This window comes from Coregonus clupeaformis, chromosome 21, assembly GCF_020615455.1.
Source record: "Coregonus clupeaformis isolate EN_2021a chromosome 21, ASM2061545v1, whole genome shotgun sequence".
Taxonomy (NCBI): Eukaryota; Metazoa; Chordata; class Actinopteri; order Salmoniformes; family Salmonidae; genus Coregonus; species Coregonus clupeaformis.
The window spans coordinates 8,861,961-8,881,960 of NC_059212.1; the positions used below are offsets into that span (position 1 = coordinate 8,861,961).

Sequence of the window (20,000 nt, forward strand, 5' to 3'; positions counted from 1 at the left end):
GGGGGCGTGTTCGGCCTTCCCTTTTCCTGTAGTCCACGATCATTCCTTTATCTTTCTCACATTGAGGGAGAGGTTGTTGTCCTGGCACCACACGGCCAGGTCTCTGACCTCCTCCCTATAGGCTGTCTCATCGTTGTTGGTGATCAGGCCTACCACCGTTGTGTCGTCAGCAAACTTAATGATGGTGTTAGAGTCGTGCTTGGCCACGCAGACATGGGTGAACAGTGAAAATGTCAGTGAAGACACTTGCCAGTTGGTCCTTGCATGCTCTGAGTACACGTCCTGGTAATCCGTCTGGCCCCGCAGCCTTGTGAATGTTGACCTGTTTAAAGGTCACACAGTCGCCCGCAAACAGTTGGTGCTCTCATGCATACTTCAGTGTTGCTTGCCTCGAAGCGAGCATAAAAGGCATTTTGCCCGTCTGTTAGGCTCACGTCACTGGGCAGCTCGCAGCTGGGTTTCCCTTCGTAGTCCGTAATAGTTTGCAAGCCCTGCCACATCAGATGAGCGTCAGAGCCGGTGTAGTAGGATTCAATCTTAGTCCTGTATTGACGCTTTGCCTGTTTGATGGTTCTTCTGAGGGTATAGCGGGATTTATTATAAGTGTCCGGATTAGTCTCCCGCTCCATGAAAGCGGCAGCTCTAGCCTTTAGCCCGGTGTGGATGTTGCCTGTAATCCATGGCTTCTGATTGGGATATGTACGTACGGTTACTGTGGGGATGACATCGTCGATGCACTTATTGATAAAGCCGGTGACTGAGGTGGTATACTCCTCAATGCCATTGGATGAATCCCGGAACATATTCCAGTCTGTGCTAGCGAAACAGTCCTGTAGTGTAGCATCCGCGTAATCTGACCACATCCGTATAGAGTGAGTCACTGGTACTTCCTGCTTTCGTTTTTGCTTGTAAGCAGGAATCAGGAGGATATAATTATGGTCAGATTTGCCAAATGGAGAGCAAGGGAGAGCTTTGTACGCACCACTGTGTGTGGAGTAAAGGTGGTCTAGAGATTTTTTCCTCTGGTTGCACATGTGACATGCTGGTAGAAATTAGGTAAAACGGATTTAAGTTTCCCTGCATTGAAGCGCCGCTTCTGGATGAGCATTTTCTTGTTTGCTTATGGCCTTATACAGCTCGTCGTTAAGTGCGGTCTTAGTGCCAGCGTCGGTTTGTGGTGGTAAATATAGATGAAAACTCTCTTGGTAAATAGTGTGGTCTACAGCTTATCATGAGATACTCTACCTCAGGCGAGCAAAACCTCAAGACTTCCTTAATATTAGATTTTGTGCACCAGCTGTTATTGACAAATAGACACAGACCCCCACCCCTTCATAGCTGCTCTGTCCTGCCGATGCACAGAAAACCCAGCCAGCTGTATATTATCCACGTCGTCCACGACTCGGTGAAACATAAAGATATTACAGTTTTTAATGTCCCGTTATTCTCTAGTGATTGCACGTTGGCCAATAGAACGGATGGTGGAGGCGGGTGTCACGTTCATCGTGTAAAGGATTGGACCAAGGTGCAGCGTGGTATGCGTACATGTTTAATGTTAATAATAAACACTCGACAAAATAACAAAGCAACTGAACGTGAAGTTCTAAAGGCTATACATCAAACATGTCACCGTTTCGGCCGAGGCTGCTCCTCCTCCTGGTTCGGGCAGGCTTCGGCGGTCGTCGTCCCCGGAGTACTAGCTGCCACCGATCTATGTTTCATGTTCGTTTGGTTTTGTCTTGATGTTGTACACCTGTGTCTTGTTAGTCCTCGTTAGTGTCCTATTTAGTTCTCGTTGTGTGTGTTTGTCTTTGTGTGTGATTGCTCTTCTGTTTCGTGTTGGAGCTACGTACTTCCCTCCAGTGTTTTGGAGAGGTTTTTCGCACATGTTAGTGCGCCGTTTGTTTGACGCCTGTGTGCGCCGTTATTTCGCCTTCGGGCTTATTGTGCTTATTTTCTACGTGAATATTGCACTAAAGTCTTTTGGACTGAGCTTCTGCGTCCTGCGCTTGATTCATGCACCACACCCACCTTCAGCACCCCCTGACAGAATCACACACCAAAATGGAATCAGCAGGATCTGCAGTTACGCCTGAGTCGCTCGAGGAGCATGTTCGCGGCCAAGATGACCAGATACGACAACTGGGGACCGCTCTACAGGACGTCATCAACACCCTGCACCGATGGGAGGCCAGCGGGGTACCCACACCTCCACCTACCCTGCCAACCCCATCGGCCGGTCCACCAGTCCCAGGTCCGGAACCCAGGGGGATTCGGCTCTCGCTCCCGAGGGCGTATGACGGAACAGCTGCCGGGTGTCAGGGGTTCCTCCTGCAGGTGGAGCTCTACCTGGCCACTGTACACTCGGTGCCCTCGGGACACGGGAGCGTTTCCGCCCTCATCTCCTGTCTCACGGGCAAGGCGTTGGAGTGGGCTAACGCCGAGTGGAGGAAGATGGACGCCAACACCATCTCCTACGCCGAGTTCTCCCGCCGCTTCAAGGCCGTGTTCGACCATCCACCTGAGGGCAAAGCGGCGGGGGAGCGTCTAGTCCACCTGAGACAGGGGAGGAGGAGCGCACAGGCGTTTGCTCTAGAGTTCCGGACTCTAGCGGCGGACGCAGGGTGGAATGAACGGGCCCTCATCGACCATTTTCGATGTAGCCTACGGGAGGACGTTCAACGTGAGTTGGCCTGCAGGGATACCCATCTCACCTTCGACCAGTTGGTCGATATGTCCATCCGTCTGGACACCCTGCTGGCCACCCGTGGGCGTCCCGAGGGGGTCCGTCCATTCCGCCCTCCGGCACCTCCGAGCCGAGCCCTATGGAGCTCGGGGGTGCCGGCGCTAGAGAAAGGAGGAGGAGGAGCCCGAGGGGGCCTGTCTCCTGCACCAAGTGCGGTCGTGGAGGGCACACTGCGGCCAGGTGCTGGGGAGGGTTCTCCGGGGGAGAAGACAACAGGCCACGCACTGGGGGGCCTCCCAGGTGAGTAGACGTCCCACTTACCCAGAGCTTTCTGTTGTGCACTTTTGTATACCTGTGTGTTTTCCACAGGTTGCACCTCATTCCCAGCATAAGGCGCTAGTAGATTCAGGCGCAGCTGGGAATTTTGTTGATCGGAAGTTTTGTTTAGATTTAGGGATCCCTCTCCTACCTGTTGACAAACCTTTTCCCGTTCATGCCTTAGATAGCCGCCCGTTGGGGTCGGGGTTGATTAGGGAGATCACAGCACCACTTAGGATGTGTGCGCAGGGGGGTCATGAGGAGACTATACAGCTGTATCTGATCGACTCTCCTGCGTACCCAGTGGTGCTGGGAATTCCCTGGTTAAGCACCCATAACCCTGCTATTTCGTGGCAACAGAGGGCTCTCGATGGGTGGTCTGCTCAGTGCGAGGGGCGATGTCTGGGTGTTTCCGTGGGGGCGACTTCGGTGGAAAGTCCAAACCAAGTGCCCGCACTGCACATTCCGCCTGAATATGGGGATTTAGCTCTCGTGTTTAGTAAAACTAGGGCGACGCAGTTGCCTCCTCATAGACAGGGGGATTGTGCGATTGATCTCCAGGCAGGAGCAGCGCTCCCACGGAGCCACGTGTATCCTTTGTCTCAAGAGGAGAGAAAAGCTATGGAGACTTACATAGCCGAATCTTTGAGACAGGGATACATTCGGCCCTCCACTTCTCCCGCCTCCTCGAGTTTCTTTTTGTGAAGAAGAAAGATGGAGGGTTGCGCCCGTGCATTGATTACCGTGGTCTCAATCAGATTACTGTGAAATACAGTTATCCACTCCCTCTGATTGCGACCATGACAGAGTCATTGCATGGAGCGCGGTTTTTCACAAAATTGGATCTCAGGAGCGCGTATAACTTGGTGCGCATTAGGGAGGGCGACGAATGGAAGACAGCGTTTAGTACCACGTCTGGTCATTTCGAATATCTCGTCATGCCATATGGGTTGATGAATGCTCCATCAGTCTTCCAATCCTTCGTAGATGACATTTTCCGGGATATGCAGGGACAAGGGGTGGTCGTGTACATTGATGACATTCTGGTGTACTCGTCTACCCGAGCCGAGCATATAACCCTGGTGCGTCGTGTATTGAGGAGGCTGTTGGAGCACGACCTATATGTCAAGGCAGAGAAATGTCTGTTTTTCCAGGAGTCGGTCTCCTTTTTGGGTTATCGGTTGTCCGCGTCAGGGGTGAGAATGGAGGTGGATTGTGTGTCCGCTGTGCGTAATTGGCAAACTCCAACCACTGTAAAAGAGGTGCAGCAGTTCTTGGGCTTTGCGAATTACTACCGGAGGTTTATCCGGGGTTTTGGACAGGTGGCAGCTCCCATCACGTCCCTTCTGAAAGGGGGTCCGGTGCGCCTGCAGTGGTCAGCTGATGCGGAGGATTAGGGCCTTTAGGAGACTGAAGGACCTGTTTACGTCGGCTCCAGTGCTGGCGCATCCGGATCCCGCATTACCCTTTCAGGTTGAGGTAGATGCGTCTGAGGCTGGTATAGGGGCTGTTCTCTCTCAACGGTCCGGTACGCCACCTAAACTCCGCCCCTGTGCTTTTTACTCAAAAAAGCTCAGCCCGGCGGAGCGTAACTATGACGTTGGGGACAGGGAGCTGTTAGCTGTAGTTCAAGCCCTTAAGGTGTGGAGGCATTGGCTTGAGGGGGCTCAACACCCTTTCCTCATTTTGACTGACCATCGGAACCTGGAGTACATCCGGGCAGCGAGGAGACTGAACCCTCGCCAGGCTCGATGGAGTATGTTTCTCACCAGGTTCGTATTTAAAATCACGTACATCCCTGGGTCCCAGAATGGTAAGGCAGATGCGCTGTCCCGGCGGTATGACACGGAGGAGAGGTCCGTTGAGCCTACTCCCATACTACCGGAGTCTTGCCTTGTGGCACCGGTGGTGTGGGAGGTCGATGACGAAATCGAGCGGCGTTGCGTGCCGACCCCAGCCCTCCACAGTGTCCTGAGGGTCGGAAGTACGTTCCGCTCGAGATTCGGGATCGACTCATTTACTGGGCTCACACGTCACCCTCCTCTGGACATCCGGGTATTGGCCGGACAGTGCATTGCCTTAGCACTAAATACTGGTGGCCCACTTTGGCTAGGGATGTGAGGGTTTATGTCTCCTCCTGCTCGGTGTGCGCCCAGTGTAAGGCGCCCGACATCTGCCCAGGGGTAAGTTACAACCCCTGCCCGTTCCACAACGACCATGGTCCCACCTCTCGGTGGATTTTGTGACAGACCTTCCCCTCTCTCAGGGGAATACCACCATCCTGGTCGTTGTGGACCGGTTCTCTAAGGCCTGTCGTCTTCTCCCTATGTCGGGTCTTCCTACTGCCCTACAGACCGCTGAGGCCCTATTTACCCACGTCTTCCGGCATTACGGGGTACCCGAGGATATAGTGTCTGATCGAGGCCCCCAGTTTACCTCCCGTGTTTGGAGAGCGTTCATGGAGCGTTTGGGGGTCTCGGTTAGCCTTACCTCAGGGTACCACCCGGAGAGTAACGGGCAGGTAGAACGTGTCAACCAGGATGTGGGTAGGTTTCTGAGGTAGTATTGCCAGGGCCGGCCGGAGGAGTGGGCACGGTACATTCCCTGGGCCGAGATGCCCCCGCACATTGACTCTGCACCGTTACCCCCCTGTATATATAGCCTCCCTACTGTCACTTTATTTTACTTCTGCTCTTTGTTTTTCTCAACACTTTTTTTTTTTTGTTGTTGTTTTATTCTTACTTTTTTTGTTTAAAATAAACGCACTGTTGGTTAAGGGCTGTAAGTAAGCATTTCACTGTAATGTCTGCACTTGTTGTATTCGGCGCATGTGACCAATAAAATTTGATTTGATTTGATTTGATTTGATTTGATTTGATGGCCCAGAACTCTCTCCGCCACTCCTCTACCAACCTAACCCCCTTCCAATGTGTGTTAGGTTACCAGCCGGTTCTGGCACCTTGGCAGCAGAGCCAGATCGAGGCCCCTGCGGTGGATGATTGGATGAGGCGCTCGGAAGAGACGTGGAATGCTGCCCACGTCCACCTGCAGCGGGCCGTCCTTCGTCACAAGGCGAGCGCCGATCTCCACCGCAGTGAGGGGCCGGTGTACGCACCCGGAGATCGAGTCTGGCTCTCTACCAGAAACCTACCCCTCCGCCTGCCCTGCCGGAAGCTGGGTCGGCAGTTTGTGGGGCCCTTTAAAGTCCTGAGAAGATTGAACGAGGTGTGTTATAGGTTACATCTACCTGTTGAGTATAAGAATATTAACCCCTCGTTCCATGTGTCTCTTCTCAGGCCGGTGGTAGCTGGTCCACTCCAGGACAATGAGATAGGGGAGACTCCTCCGCCCCCACTGGACATCGAGGGGGCTCCGGCGTACACCGTTCGGTCCATCTTGGACTCAAGACGCCGGATGGGGGATCTCCAGTATCTCGTGGAGTGGGAGGGGTACGGCCCGGAGGAGCGGTGTTGGGTGCCGCGGAGGGACATCCTAGACCCATCTCTCCTGTCGGAGTTCCACCGGGACCATCCCGCGCGCCCTGCTCCGCGTCCTCCTGGTCGTCCCCGAGGCCGGGGTCGGCGCACGGCTGGAGCCGCGCGTCAAGGGGGTACTGTCACGGTTTCGGCCGAGGCTGCTCCTCCTCCTGGTTCGGGCAGGCTTCGGGCGGTCGTCGTCCCCGGAGTACTAGCTGCCACCGATCTATGTTTCATGTTCGTTTGGTTTTGTCTTGATGTTGTACACCTGTGTCTTGTTAGTCCTCGTTAGTGTCCTATTTAGTTCTCGTTGTGTGTGTTTGTCTTTGTGTGTGATTGCTCTTCTGTTTCGTGTTGGAGCTACGTACTTCCCTCCAGTGTTTTGGAGAGGTTTTTCACACATGTTAGTGCGGCGTTTGTTTGACGCCTGTGTGCGCCGTTATTTCGCCTTCGGGCTTATTGTGCTTATTTTCTACGTGAATATTGCAATAAAGTCTTTTGGACTGAGCTTCTGCGTCCTGCGCTTGATTCATGCACCACACCCACCTTCAGCACCCCCTGACAAAACAAGCCAAAATCACAGAAACAAGATCCCACAACTAATAGTAGGCAAAATGGCTACCTAAGTATGATCCCCAATCAGAGACAACGATCGACAGCTGCCTCTGATTGGGAACCACACCCGGCCAACATAGAAATACATAACATAGAATTCACACCCTGACCAAACCAACTAGAGAAAACCGGGCTCTCAAGGTCAGGGCGTGACAGCGGGTTACCCACTCGCCGACCTATTCTCACAAGGCACCCTGATCTGCGCCCCCTGTATCTCCTTATTTTCTTCATGCGAATGACGGGGATTTGGGCCTTGTCTGAGAGCAACATTATATCCTTTGCGTCAGACTCATTAAAGAACAAATCTTTGTTCAGTTCGAGGTGAGTAATCACTGTTCTGATATCCAGAAGCTCTTTTCGGTCATAAGAGACGGTAGCGTCAACATTATGTACAAAATAAGTTACAAACAATGTGAAAAAACACACAAAATAGCACAATTGGTTAGGAGCCCGTAAAACGGCAGCCATCCCCTCCGGCGCCATTCTTCCAATCATCTTGGTGTTGAGTTTAATAACTTACATGTTCTAGAAAGCAGGGTCCTACAGTGCATTCGGAAAGTTTTCAGACCCCTTGACATTTTCCACATTTTGTTACGTTACAGCCTTATTCTAAAATTGACTAAATTGTTTTTTTCCCCTCATCAATCTACACACAATATCCCATAATGACAAAGCCAAAACAGTTTTTTTTTTATTTGTTGCTAAAAAAATAAATAATAATTGACCCGGAAATATCACATTTACATAAGTATTCAGACCCTTTACTCAGTACTTAGTTGAAGCACCTTTGGCAGCCACGAGTCTTCTTGGGTATGACGCTACAAGCTTGGCACACCTGTATTTGGGCAGTTCCTCCCATTCTTCTCTGCAGATCCTCTCAAGCTTGGATGGGGAGCGTTGCTGCACAGCTATTTTCAGGTCTCTCCAGAGATGTTCGATCGGGTTCAAGTCCAGGCTCTGGCTGAGCCACTCAAGGACAATCAGAGTCTTGTCCCGAAGCCACTTCTGCGTTGTCTTGGCTGTGTGCTTAGGGTCGTTGTCCTATTGGAAGGTGAACCTTCGCCACAGTCTGATATCCTGAGCGCTCTGGAGCAGGTTTTTATCAAGGATCTCTCAGTACTTTGCTCCGTTAATTTTTGTGTCGATCATGACTAGTCTCCCAGTCCCTGCCGCTGAAAAACATCCCCACAGCATGATGCTGCCACCACCATGCTTCACCGTAGGGATGGTGCCAAGTTTCCTCCAGATGTGACGCTTGGCATTCAGGTCAAAGAGTTCAATCTTGGTCTGATCAGACCAGAGAATCTTGTTTCTCATGGTCTGAGAGTCTTTAGGTGCCTTTTGGCAAACTCCAAGCGGGCTGTCATGTGGCTTTTACTGAGGAGTGGCTTCCGTCTGGCCACTCTACAATAAAGGCCTGATTGGTGGAGTGCTGCAGAGAGGGTTGTCCTTCTGGAAGGTTCTCCCATGTCCACAGTGGAACTCAAAAGCTCTGTCAAAGTAACCATCGGGTTCTTGGTCACCTCCCTCACCAAGGCCCTTTCCCCCGATTACTCCTGAGTGGCGCAGTGGTCTAAGGCACTGCATCGCAGTGCTAACTGTGCCACTAGAGATCCTGGTTCGAATCCAGGCTCTGTCGCCGCCGGCCGCGACCGGGAGACTCATGGGCGGCGCACAATTGGCCCAGCGTCGTCCAGGGTAGGGGAGGGAATGGCCGGCAGGGATGTAGCTCAGTTGATAGAGCATGGCGTTTGCAACGCCAGGGTTGTGGGTTCGATTCCCACGGGGGGCCAGTATAAAAAAAAAAAAAAAAGATGTATTCACTAACTGTAAGTCGCTCTGGATAAGAGCGTCTGCTAAATGACTAAAATGTAAAATGCTCAGTTTGACAATCCTGTCTCGCAGCCCTAAAGACAATTCCTTCGATCTAATGGCTTGTTTTTTTTGCTCTGACATGCACTGTCAAATGTGGGACCTTATATAGACAGGTGTGTGCCTTTTCAAATCATGTCCAATTAATTTAATTTACCACAGGTGGACTCCAAACAAGTTGTAGAAACATCTCAAGGATGATTAATGGAAACAGGATGCACCTGAGCTTAATTTCTTGTCTCATAGCAAAGGGTCTGAATACTTATGTAAATAAGGTATTTCTGTTTTTTATTTTTAATACATTTGCAAAAATGTCTAAAAACCTGTTTTCGCTTTGTCATTATGGGGTATTGTGTGTAGATTGCTGAGGAAAATGTTTTATTTAATCCATTTTAGAATAAGGCTGTAACGTAACAACATGTGGAAAAAGTCAATGGGTCTGAATACTTTCCGAAGGCACTGTATTTCGACATGTTCTAGAAAGCAGGGTCCTATCTAGGTAGTAACCTACATGTTCTAGAAAGCAGGGTCTTATCTAGATGGTAACTTACATGTTCTAGAAAGCAGGGTCCTATCTAGGTAGTAACTTACATGTTCTAGAAAGCAGGGTCCTATCTAGATAGTAACTTACATGTTCTAGAAAGCAGGGTCCTATCTAGATAGTAACTTACATGTTCTAGAAAGCAGGGCCCTATCTAGATAGTAACTTACATGTTCTAGAAAGCAGGGTCCTATCTAGGTAGTAACTTACATGTTCTAGAAAGCAGGGTCCTATCTAGATAGTAACTTACATGTTCTAGAAAGCAGGGTCCTATCTAGATAGTAACTTACATGTTCTAGAAAGCAGGGTCCTATCTAGGTAGTAACTTACATGTTCTAGAAAGCAGGGTCCTATCTAGATAGTAACTTACATGTTCTAGAAAGCAGGGTCCTATCTAGATAGTAACTTGCATGTTCTAGAAAGCAGGGTCCTATCTAGGAAGTAACTTACATGTTCTAGAAAGCTGGGTCCTATCTAGATAGTAACTTACATGTTCTAGAAAGCAGGGTCCTATCTAGATAGTAACTTACATGTTCTAGAAAGCAGGGTCCTATCTCAGACAGGTGTGGTTCCTCATTGTTGTATTGTTTTTCCAGGTCTCTAACGAAGCCCATCTGGAAACGATAGATGTCCTCGATGTTCCCAAAAATCACCCTCAGCTGGTCATCGTTAAACATGTCTACCCTCTTCCTACACTGACGCAGGTAGCCCTGGAAGAAAGGGTTTTAAATAGGTTGGGAATGAGCTAAGGATTGTGTGTGTGTGTGTGTGTGTGTGTGTCTGTGTGCATGCTTGTGTGTATCTGAGTGTGTGTGTGTCTGAGTGTGTTTGTGTCTGAGTGTGTGTGTGTGCTGGTGTGTGGGTTCCCACATTTCAACATATTTTCCTGTACTCTCCCATATATCCCTGGAGAGAAGCATGAAAGCAGGTTGAGTCTAGTTTTAATCAATTCATCACAGTAACACTACTTCTATAATCAATTCATCACAGTAACACTACTTCTATAATCAATTCATCACAGTAACACTACTTCTATAATCAATTCATCACAGTAACACTACTTCTATAATCAATTCATCACAGTAACACTACTGCTATAATCAATTCATCACAGTAACACTACTGCTATAATCAATTAATCACAGTAACACTACTTCTATAATCAATTCATCACAGTAACACTACTTCTATAATCAATTCATCACAGTAACACTACTTCTATAATCAATTCATCACAGTAACACTACTGCTATAATCAATTCATCACAGTAACACTACTGCTATAATCAATTCATCACAGTAACACTACTTCTATAATCAATTCACCACAGTAACACTACTTCTATAATCAATTCACCACAGTAACACTACTTCTATAATCAATTCATCACAGTAACACTACTGCTATAATCAATTCATCACAGTAACACTACTTCTATAATCAATTCATCACAGTAACACTACTTCTATAATCAATTCATCACAGTAACACTACTTCTATAATCAATTCATCACAGTAACACTACTTCTATAATCAATTCATCACAGTAACACTACTGCTATAATCAATTCATCACAGTAACACTACTTCTATAATCAATTCATCACAGTAACACTACTTCTATAATCAATTCACCACAGTAACACTACTTCTATAATCAATTCATCACAGTAACACTACTTCTATAATCAGTTCATCACAGTAACACTACTGCTATAATCAATTCATCACAGTAACACTACTTCTATAATCAATTCATCACAGTAACACTACTTCTATAATCAATTCATCACAGTAACACTACTGCTATAATCAATTCATCACAGTAACACTACTTCTATAATCAATTCATCACAGTAACACTACTTCTATAATCAATTCATCACAGTAACACTACTTCTATAATCAATTAATCACAGTAACACTACTGCTATAATCAATTCATCACAGTAACACTACTGCTATAATCAATTAATCACAGTAACACTACTTCTATAATCAATTCATCACAGTAACACTACTTCTATAATCAATTCATCACAGTAACACTACTTCTATAATCAATTCATCACAGTAACACTACTTCTATAATCAATTCATCACAGTAACACTACTTCTATAATCAATTCATCACAGTAACACTACTTCTATAATCAATTCATCACAGTAACACTACTTCTATAATCAATTCATCACAGTAACATTACTGCTATAATCAATTCATCACAGTAACACTACTGCTATAATCAATTCATCACAGTAACACTACTTCTATAATCAATTCATCACAGTAACACTACTGCTATAATCAATTCATCACAGTAACACTACTTCTATAATCAATTCATCACAGTAACACTACTTCTATAATCAATTCACCACAGTAACACTACTTCTATAATCAATTAATCACAGTAATACTACTGCTATAATCAATTCATCACAGTTAGACTACTGCTATAATCAATTCATCACAGTTAGACTACTGCTATAATCAATTCACCACAATTAGACTACTGTTCCAAGAGAGATCAAGTACCCCTGCATGTTTGTGTGTGTGTTTGTGTGTTTGTGTGTGTGCTTGTGTGTTTGTGTGTGTGTTTGTGTGTGTGTGTGTGTGTGTGTGGTGTATTGTGTGTGTTTGTGCGTGCATGCATGCGTTTTCCCATGTGTGCACGTATGTATGTGTGTGTGTTTGTGTGTTTGTGTACCTCACAGATGTCCTTGAGGTGTTTGATGTAGTGTCTCTCTGTGCTCATGATCTCGTTGATGACATTGGCTCTCATCTGGTCACGGTTCTGAAGCGGCGAGCCCAGACACAGGCAGTCGTTGGTCGGATCCAGGTGACCGTTAGCCACTTCGCTGGTCCCCTCCGCAGGCTCCACCCCCCCATCCTCCTGGTTCACCCACAGCTGAGGAGACCAACACACACACTCCTGAACAGGAGATAAAATGATGACTACATACTACTATCAGAGGGCTTTAACACAGGAAACATCACATCCCTAAGTTCATCTCTTCCTCTTCCAGACATCTTTTAATCACTTGTTCCAGTTTCAGGTTGCAGTTGGCAGCTCTGAGGCTCAGAGGAGAGTAGACAGACAGAGAGACAGAGAGAGAGAGAGAGAGAGAGAGAGAGAGAGAGAGAGAGAGAGAGAGAGAGAGAGAGAGAGAGAGAGAGAGAGAGAGAGAGAGAGAGAGAGAGAGAGAGAGAGAGAGAGAGAGAGAGAGAGAGAGAGAGAGAGAGAGAGAGAAGCCAGAGATGTGGAGGAAACGAGATGGTATTCCAGAGTCAAATGGGCTCTTTGTTCCAGCATTGAGCTGTAGACATACACACACACACACATACAAAAACACACTGGTGTTAGGTAGGTTAGAGGTAGGTTAGAGGTAGGTTAGTGGTAGGTTAGAGGTAGGTTAGAGGTAGGTTAGAGGTAGGTTAGAGGTGGGTTAGAGGTAGGTTAGAGGTGGGTTAGAGGTAGGTTAGAGGTAGGTTAGAGGTAGGTTAGAGGTAGGTTAGGGTGGTTAGGGTGGGTTAGAGGTAGGTTAGAGGTAGGTTAGAGGTAGGTTAGGGAGGTAGGCTAGAGGTAGGTTAGAGGTAGGTTAGAGGTAGGTTAGAGATAGGTTAGAGATAGGTTAGAGGTAGGTTAGAGGTGGGTTAGAGGTAGGTTAGAGGTAGGTTAGAGGTAGGTTAGAGGTAGGTTAGAGGTAGGTTAGAGGTGGGTTAGAGGTAGGTTAGAGGTAGGTTAGAGGTAGGTTAGAGGTAGGTTAGAGGTAGGTTAGAGGTAGGTTAGAGGAAGGTTAGAGGTAGGTTAGAGGTAGGTTAGAGGTAGGTTAGAGGTAGGTTAGAGGTGGGTTAGAGGTAGGTTAGAGGTAGGTTAGAGGTGATCAGATGCCTGCTACGGTAGCTTAGCAAACACCTGATGATCAAACACTGTGTGCCTACTGAACATCAAAGAGGCGACAGTTGTAATGCCAAACACACGATGCCATGCAGCTTCACAACAACAAGCAGAGAGACGGGTGGAGACAACTGTGCTAATGTGGAAGAGTGTGTTCCGAAATTGTACCCTATTCCCTTTATAGTGCACTACTTTCGACCAGGGACTATAGGGCTCTGTTAAAAAGTAGTGCACTATATAGGTAAAAAGGGTGCCATACGAATACTCAGTTATAAACAGACTATAAAATTAGTAAATAAATAAGAGTAAATAAGAGTAAATAAATAAGAGTAACTAGAAAACAGAAAAAAACATTCTTACAGAAGGCTATAATTTCTCTATAATAGATCAATCCTGTTTTGATGATTCCCAATCTTGTGACTGAGGTTATGGAAACGTTAGATGTGCGTTGGTTGATTGGTTGGGTAATGTTTGGGAGACGTTGCGTTGGCAGACTGAGCGGTGGGTGGTGGGGTGTTATGGCTGGATGGTTGATTGATGATGTTGGGGAAACGCACCTTAGACGTAGTGTTTTGGAACCGAGGAGTTGCTATGGGGTTGATATAGAAAACCTGTTTTGTTTGGGGTTGAGGAGGGTGGGGTTCGACCTTAGAGAGAGAGAATGACAGAAACACACCGGTTCACTCAATGCCTGGATCGACTCAATGGATGGAAAGGTGAGGGTGGTTGGGAGAAATTGGTTCAGCCCCTGGACATGGGGTGGGGATGGTCATTGGGGAGTCTGGAGAAAGCCTTTACTTGGTATTGTATGGCGCCTTTACCCAGTTAAGCAGGAAGTGTTTACTAGGTAGTGTATGAACTCTTTAGCTGTAGTGCGTGTAGCCTTTACCAGGTGATGTATGAAGCTAACAGGAAGTGTACTGCACTGGCTTGGATATCACACTGTTCAGCAGGGTTCCAGCTACTAAAGTAGATGCGTTACCAGGCCAGCCCAGTATGGATCGGCTCGGCTCGGCTTTGCCCTACAGATGTAGGATATTTATTTGATCACCCTGTTGCAGGAGAACTTAAAACTTAAATGTAAAACTTCATGTCATTTACACTTTCAGACTTGATTTTCCCGAAAAATGTATCAACCCCTACAAAAATGTCCATGAATTATAATCCACATAAAAATGCACATTTCCTGTTGCTGCAGGATTATTTTCCTGCTGTAGCAAACTGGCTCAAATGATCGATCCTACATGTGTATAGTGTGAACCGGGTAGTCAGGATACTGGGGTGACGTGAGGTATCACTAACTCACCCGTACGAAGCTGGCAGGGAACCACCCCTCCTCCTCGTCGATCTGACCCCACCACCAGTCCTTATTGGACGCGTCCAGCACCTTGATGACATCACCGGCCTTAAATGCCAACTCTCGGTCGGCCATGGTCACATGGTCCCATACTGCCTCAGCACTGACGATAGATCCTCCGCTTATCAACTGGAGAGAAGGAACAAGGGAAGAGGGGGGGAGGGGGGGAGAGGGGGGGGAGTGGGGATAGAGAAATGGAGAGCAGACAGGAAAGAGAGAGAGGAGAGAGTTTGGGGGAGAGAGAGAGAAAAGGGGGAGAGAGACAGAGATAGTGAGAGAGAGAGCGAGAGAGACAGAGAGAGAGTGAGACAGAGAGAGAGAGACAGAGATAGAGAGAGAGAGAGAGATAGCGAGAGAGAGAGAGAGAGAGAGAGAGAGAGAGAGAGAGACAGAGAAAGAGAGAGAGAGAGACAGAGATAGATTAAGTGATTATTCTCAATTCCACTGACACAAACACACACACAATATCATCAAGCTACATTGTATTAAACTGCAACGAGACTAAATTTAATTAACCTCTGTGTTACAGGCTATTAGGTAATTATCAGAAGCTTACAGCCAAGTCAAATACCATTAACAACGATGTCATGTCAACCACCTTAGGGAGGCACTGCTCAACAGCAAAGAGAACATGCTGAGGCATGAATCGCTAAAAATCACAATTGTATGAAAGTGTGGGTATTTAGTCAGTTTAGTCATAATTCCGTGCTCACACCTCCATCTAATCGCATTTGAGTGAGTCTCTGTGCTTCAGACCCACACAGGGTATTGCATGTTAATACCAGCACCCAGAGCTAGGGACTAGAGTCATTAGCATCTCATCATCGCTAACACAACAACAACCAAGACACCATACAGTAGGTAGGTAAACCCACCATACAGTAGGTAGGTAACCCCACCATACAGTAGGTAGGTAACCCCACCATACAGTAGGTAGGTAACCCCACCATACAGTAGGTAGGTAACCCCACCATACAGTAGGTAGGTAACCCCACCATACAGTAGGTAGGTAACCCCACCATACAGTAGGTAGGTAAACCCACCATACAGTAGGTGGTAACCCCACCATACAGTAGGTAGGTAAACCCACCATACAGTAGGTAGGTAAACCCACCATACAGTAGGTAGGTAACCCCACCATACAGTAGGTAGGTAACCCCACCATACAGTAGGTAGGTAACCCCACCATACAGTAGGTAGGTAAACCCACCATACAGTAGATAGGTAACCCCACCATACAGTAGGTAGGTAAACCCACCATACAGTAGGTAGGTAAACCCACCATACAGTAGGTAGGTAAACCCACCATACAGTAGGTAGGTAACCCCACCATACAGTAGGTAGGTAACCCCACCATACAGTAGGTAGGTAAACCCACCATACAGTAGGTAGGTAACCCCACCATACAGTAGGTAGGTAAACCCACCATACAGTAGGTAGGTAAACCCACCATACAGTAGGTAGGTAAATCCACCATACAGTAGGTAGGTAACCCCACCATACAGTAGATAGGTAACCCCACCATACATTAGGTAGGTAACCCCACCAGTGTCAGTGCAGGCTCTATAACTGACTGATTATAAAAGTACAGAATAATTACAGCAGTGTTAATGTAGTATAAACATCAAGGACCAACGATTGCTCAGTCTCTGTCAGACTCTCTCTCTCTCTCTGCACAATTGTTACAGTGTGTGTGCTAACTGTTTGTGTGTGTGTGTGTATATATGTGTGTGTGTGTGTGTGTGTGTGTGTGTGTGTGTGTGTGTGTGTGTGTGTGTATATGTTTTCAAAATGCACACTTCCTCCAGCTCATTGCAAAGCGGTGTGTGACGCCATGAAGCCTGCCTACCATTGCCTATGGAATGGTGAATGGGAAGCACGCTTCAATTACCAGTTGAGAAAAAAAAATAGTAACTATTTTTAATCGTGGCCATCAAAGCTCTTTTAACACGCGATTGCATTTAGAATTGTTGCGCAATGATTGGGCTTATAAAAACACATCAGCTCTGTATCTGTATGCTCTGATAAATAAGATAGGCTACATAACGACTAATGAAAATACACACGTGCCAATTTAATTTCATAACATTATGCAAATTAACCTATAGACTGATAAGCATGACTGGTCAAATGTACTGTAGTTCCATCAGCTGGTATTTCCATCAATTCATTGGCTAAAAAGCATTATTTTGCAATGGGATTTTTTTTCTTCTCCTGGACAATTAGCCAGCAGCAATTTTATTTATTAGCTTTTCATTATTATTTTTTGTCGAAAAGCCGGGCTAACCGAAAACCTGGTGTGTGTGTGTTATGTGTGTTATGCAGGGAGGTCATCGGTATTCTGTGAGGGGGCTCAGGGGTAAAGGTCCTTCTTATTAAAGGAGCGGAAAAGACAGCGATGACATCATTAGTCTGTTCTGAGTGGGAGCCACCACACACACACACACACACACACACACACACCACTATCCATCCCGACCCCACCCTCACTCTGAGTAATGTCTCCATGTCACCTTGAGACAGGCACAGACCCCAATACACACACACACACACACACACACACACACACACACAGTTTGCCTCTTAAGCTCCGCCTCCAGCCATGCTTCCCGTGGCCTGCTGGGATAGCTCAGGGAGAAGAGCCAATCAGAGGAGAGATGATAGCGGAGGGATCATGGGTAGTGACAGACAGCTGAGCCTGGAGGGATGGAACCTGGATGGAACCTGGATGGAACCTGGATGGAACCTGGATGGAACCTGGATGGAACCTGGATGGAACCTGGATGGAATCTGGATGGAACTCATGGAACTCCAGATGAAGATGTCTGGCTAGCATGGACGAGGTGACAAAACAAGGACACTCCAGGAACAATCAGAAACCTCAGGAGGTTAAAGGTCAGACACACACTAATAATACATCCTTGGTTGCCTCCCAAACTGCACCCTATATAGGCCAATAGGGCTCTGGTCAAAAGTAGTGCACCATGTAGGGAATAGGGTGCCACTTGGAACACAGCTACTGAAACCTCTGTGGCTAGAGCCACATATAGAGAGAGTCTGGCCAATCTTTCAGGTTTCAACCACAAAGCATTAGAACGTTTCACTAGAAAGAATGGTTATGGTCCTTTGGCTTGTATCTAGAATTCAGTCCAACAGAAAATCAATGGCCCTCAGTCAGGAGTGTATTGGCTTTTCTGTTCATGGCGTTCTGTTTTTGAGTTCCCATTTGCAGTTTCAAGCATTATAACTCTATGGCAACTCTATGGTTAGTGTGCCTCTAGGCAATATTGACCAATCACAGTCAGTCTGTAGGGTGACACGGAGCTTAGGCTCTCCTGGCCTCTAACCTCTAGTGATCGATGTGTAGGCTAATCTTCAAGACATCAGCAGCAAGAGTGAAGATTTCTGATCGACCCTTGACCCATTTACATTTTAGTCACTTAGCAGACGCTCTTATCCAGAGCGACTTACAGGAGCAATTAGGGTTAAGTGCCTTGCTCAAGGGCACATCAACAGATTTTTTCACCTAGTCGGCTCAGGGATTAGAACCAGCGACCTTTCGGTTACTGGCACAACGCTCTTAACCACTAAGCTACCTGCCGCCCTACCTACCCCTTAACCCCTACCACCATATCCCTTAGGCACTATTTTAGATCTGAAGGGATTGGATAACAATGTGGTGGAATTCCTACACAGGTGCCAATGGCGATCCATACAGGACAATTCAAAGCAGATGCCATATTTCACAGAACCCCATCCACCACCAGGCCACCTCCAAGGGACCCACCTGCAAGGGCGAGGATCCCCGAAAACAGACTGCCAATTGGGGTCAGCCTCGCTCCCATCCCCCCAACTGGATAACATGCTCTCAATGGTCCCTGTACAACAGTACTCAACGTCATTGACTAATAATACAACCTCTACTCTCTATGTAGATACACTACATGCCCAAAGGTATGTGGACACCTGCTCGTCGAACATCTCATTCCAAAATCATGGGCATCAGCCACAAGAGCATTAGTGAGGTCGGACGCTGTGGCTCGCAGTCGGCGTTCCAATTCATCCCAAAGGTGTTCGATAGGGTTGAGTTCAGGGCCAGTCAAGTTCTTCAACATCGATCTCGACAAACATCGATCTACGGACCTCGCTTTGTGCACAGGGGGCATTGTCATGCTGTAACAGGAAAGGACCTTCCCCGAACTGTTGCCACAAAGTTGGAAGCACAGAATCGTCTACAATGTCATTGTATGCTGTAGCGTTAGGATTTCCCTTCACTGGAACTAAGGAGCCCGAACCATGAAAAACAGTCCCAGACCATTATTCCTCCTCCACCAAACTTTACAGTTGGCACTATGCATTGGGGCAGGTAGTGTTCTCCTGGCATCTGCCAAACACAGATTTGTCAGTCGGATTGCCAGATGGTGAAGCTTTACACCAGTCCAGCCAACGCTTGGCATTGCGCATGGTGATCTTTGGCTTGTGTGTGGCTGATCGGCCATGGAAACCAATTTCATGAAGCTCCCGACGAACAGTTCTTGTGCTACCATTGCTTCCAGAGGTAGTGAGTGTTGCAACCGAGGACAGACGATTTTTACGCGCTACGCTCTTCAGCACTCAGCGGTCCCAATCTGTGAGCTTGTGCGGCCTAGCACCTCATGGCTGAGCTTTTGTTGCTCCTAGACGTTTCCACTTCACAATAACAGCACTTACAGTTGACCGGGGCAGCTCTAGCAGGGCAGAAATTTCATGAACTGACTTGTTGGAAAGGTGGCATCCTTTGACGGTGCCACGTTGAAAGTAACTGAGCTCTTCAGTAAGGTCATTCTACTGCCAATGTTTGTCTATGGAGATTGCATGGTTGTGTGCTCGATTTTATACACCTGTCAGCAACGGGTGTGGCTGAAATAGCCAAATCCACTAATTCGAGGGGGGGGCCACATACTTTTGTAATGTATAGATACCATTCTACAGTATTTCACCTGATTCACTACTTGTACAACATCTAATGTGATATTACAACACTGTAGCAACATCCCTCTAATGTGTGGGTCCAGCCAGAGCTAACACCAGTCTCTGTTCATTCCTCTAATGTGTGGGTCCAGCCAGAGCTAACACCAGTCTCTGTTCATTCCTCTAATGTGTGGGTATATATCCAGAGCTAACACCAGTCCCTGTTCATTCCTCTGTTCATCCCTCCATCCCCTCCCCAGGATAACGAGATCAGTTCTCACC

General features: G+C 47.2%; 1 protein-coding gene across 1 annotated transcript in view; it reads right to left on the minus strand.

Annotated features, from left to right (window-relative positions):
- LOC121531510 overlaps nucleotides 1-20,000 on the minus strand; it is a 74,699-nt gene that overhangs the window by 12,218 nt on the left and 42,481 nt on the right. The window contains 4 exon segments of the mRNA XM_041836765.2: nucleotides 10,039-10,218; nucleotides 12,221-12,421; nucleotides 13,969-14,058; nucleotides 14,718-14,897. Of these exon segments, the coding sequence (XP_041692699.2) occupies nucleotides 10,039-10,218; nucleotides 12,221-12,421; nucleotides 13,969-14,058; nucleotides 14,718-14,897 (651 nt within the window).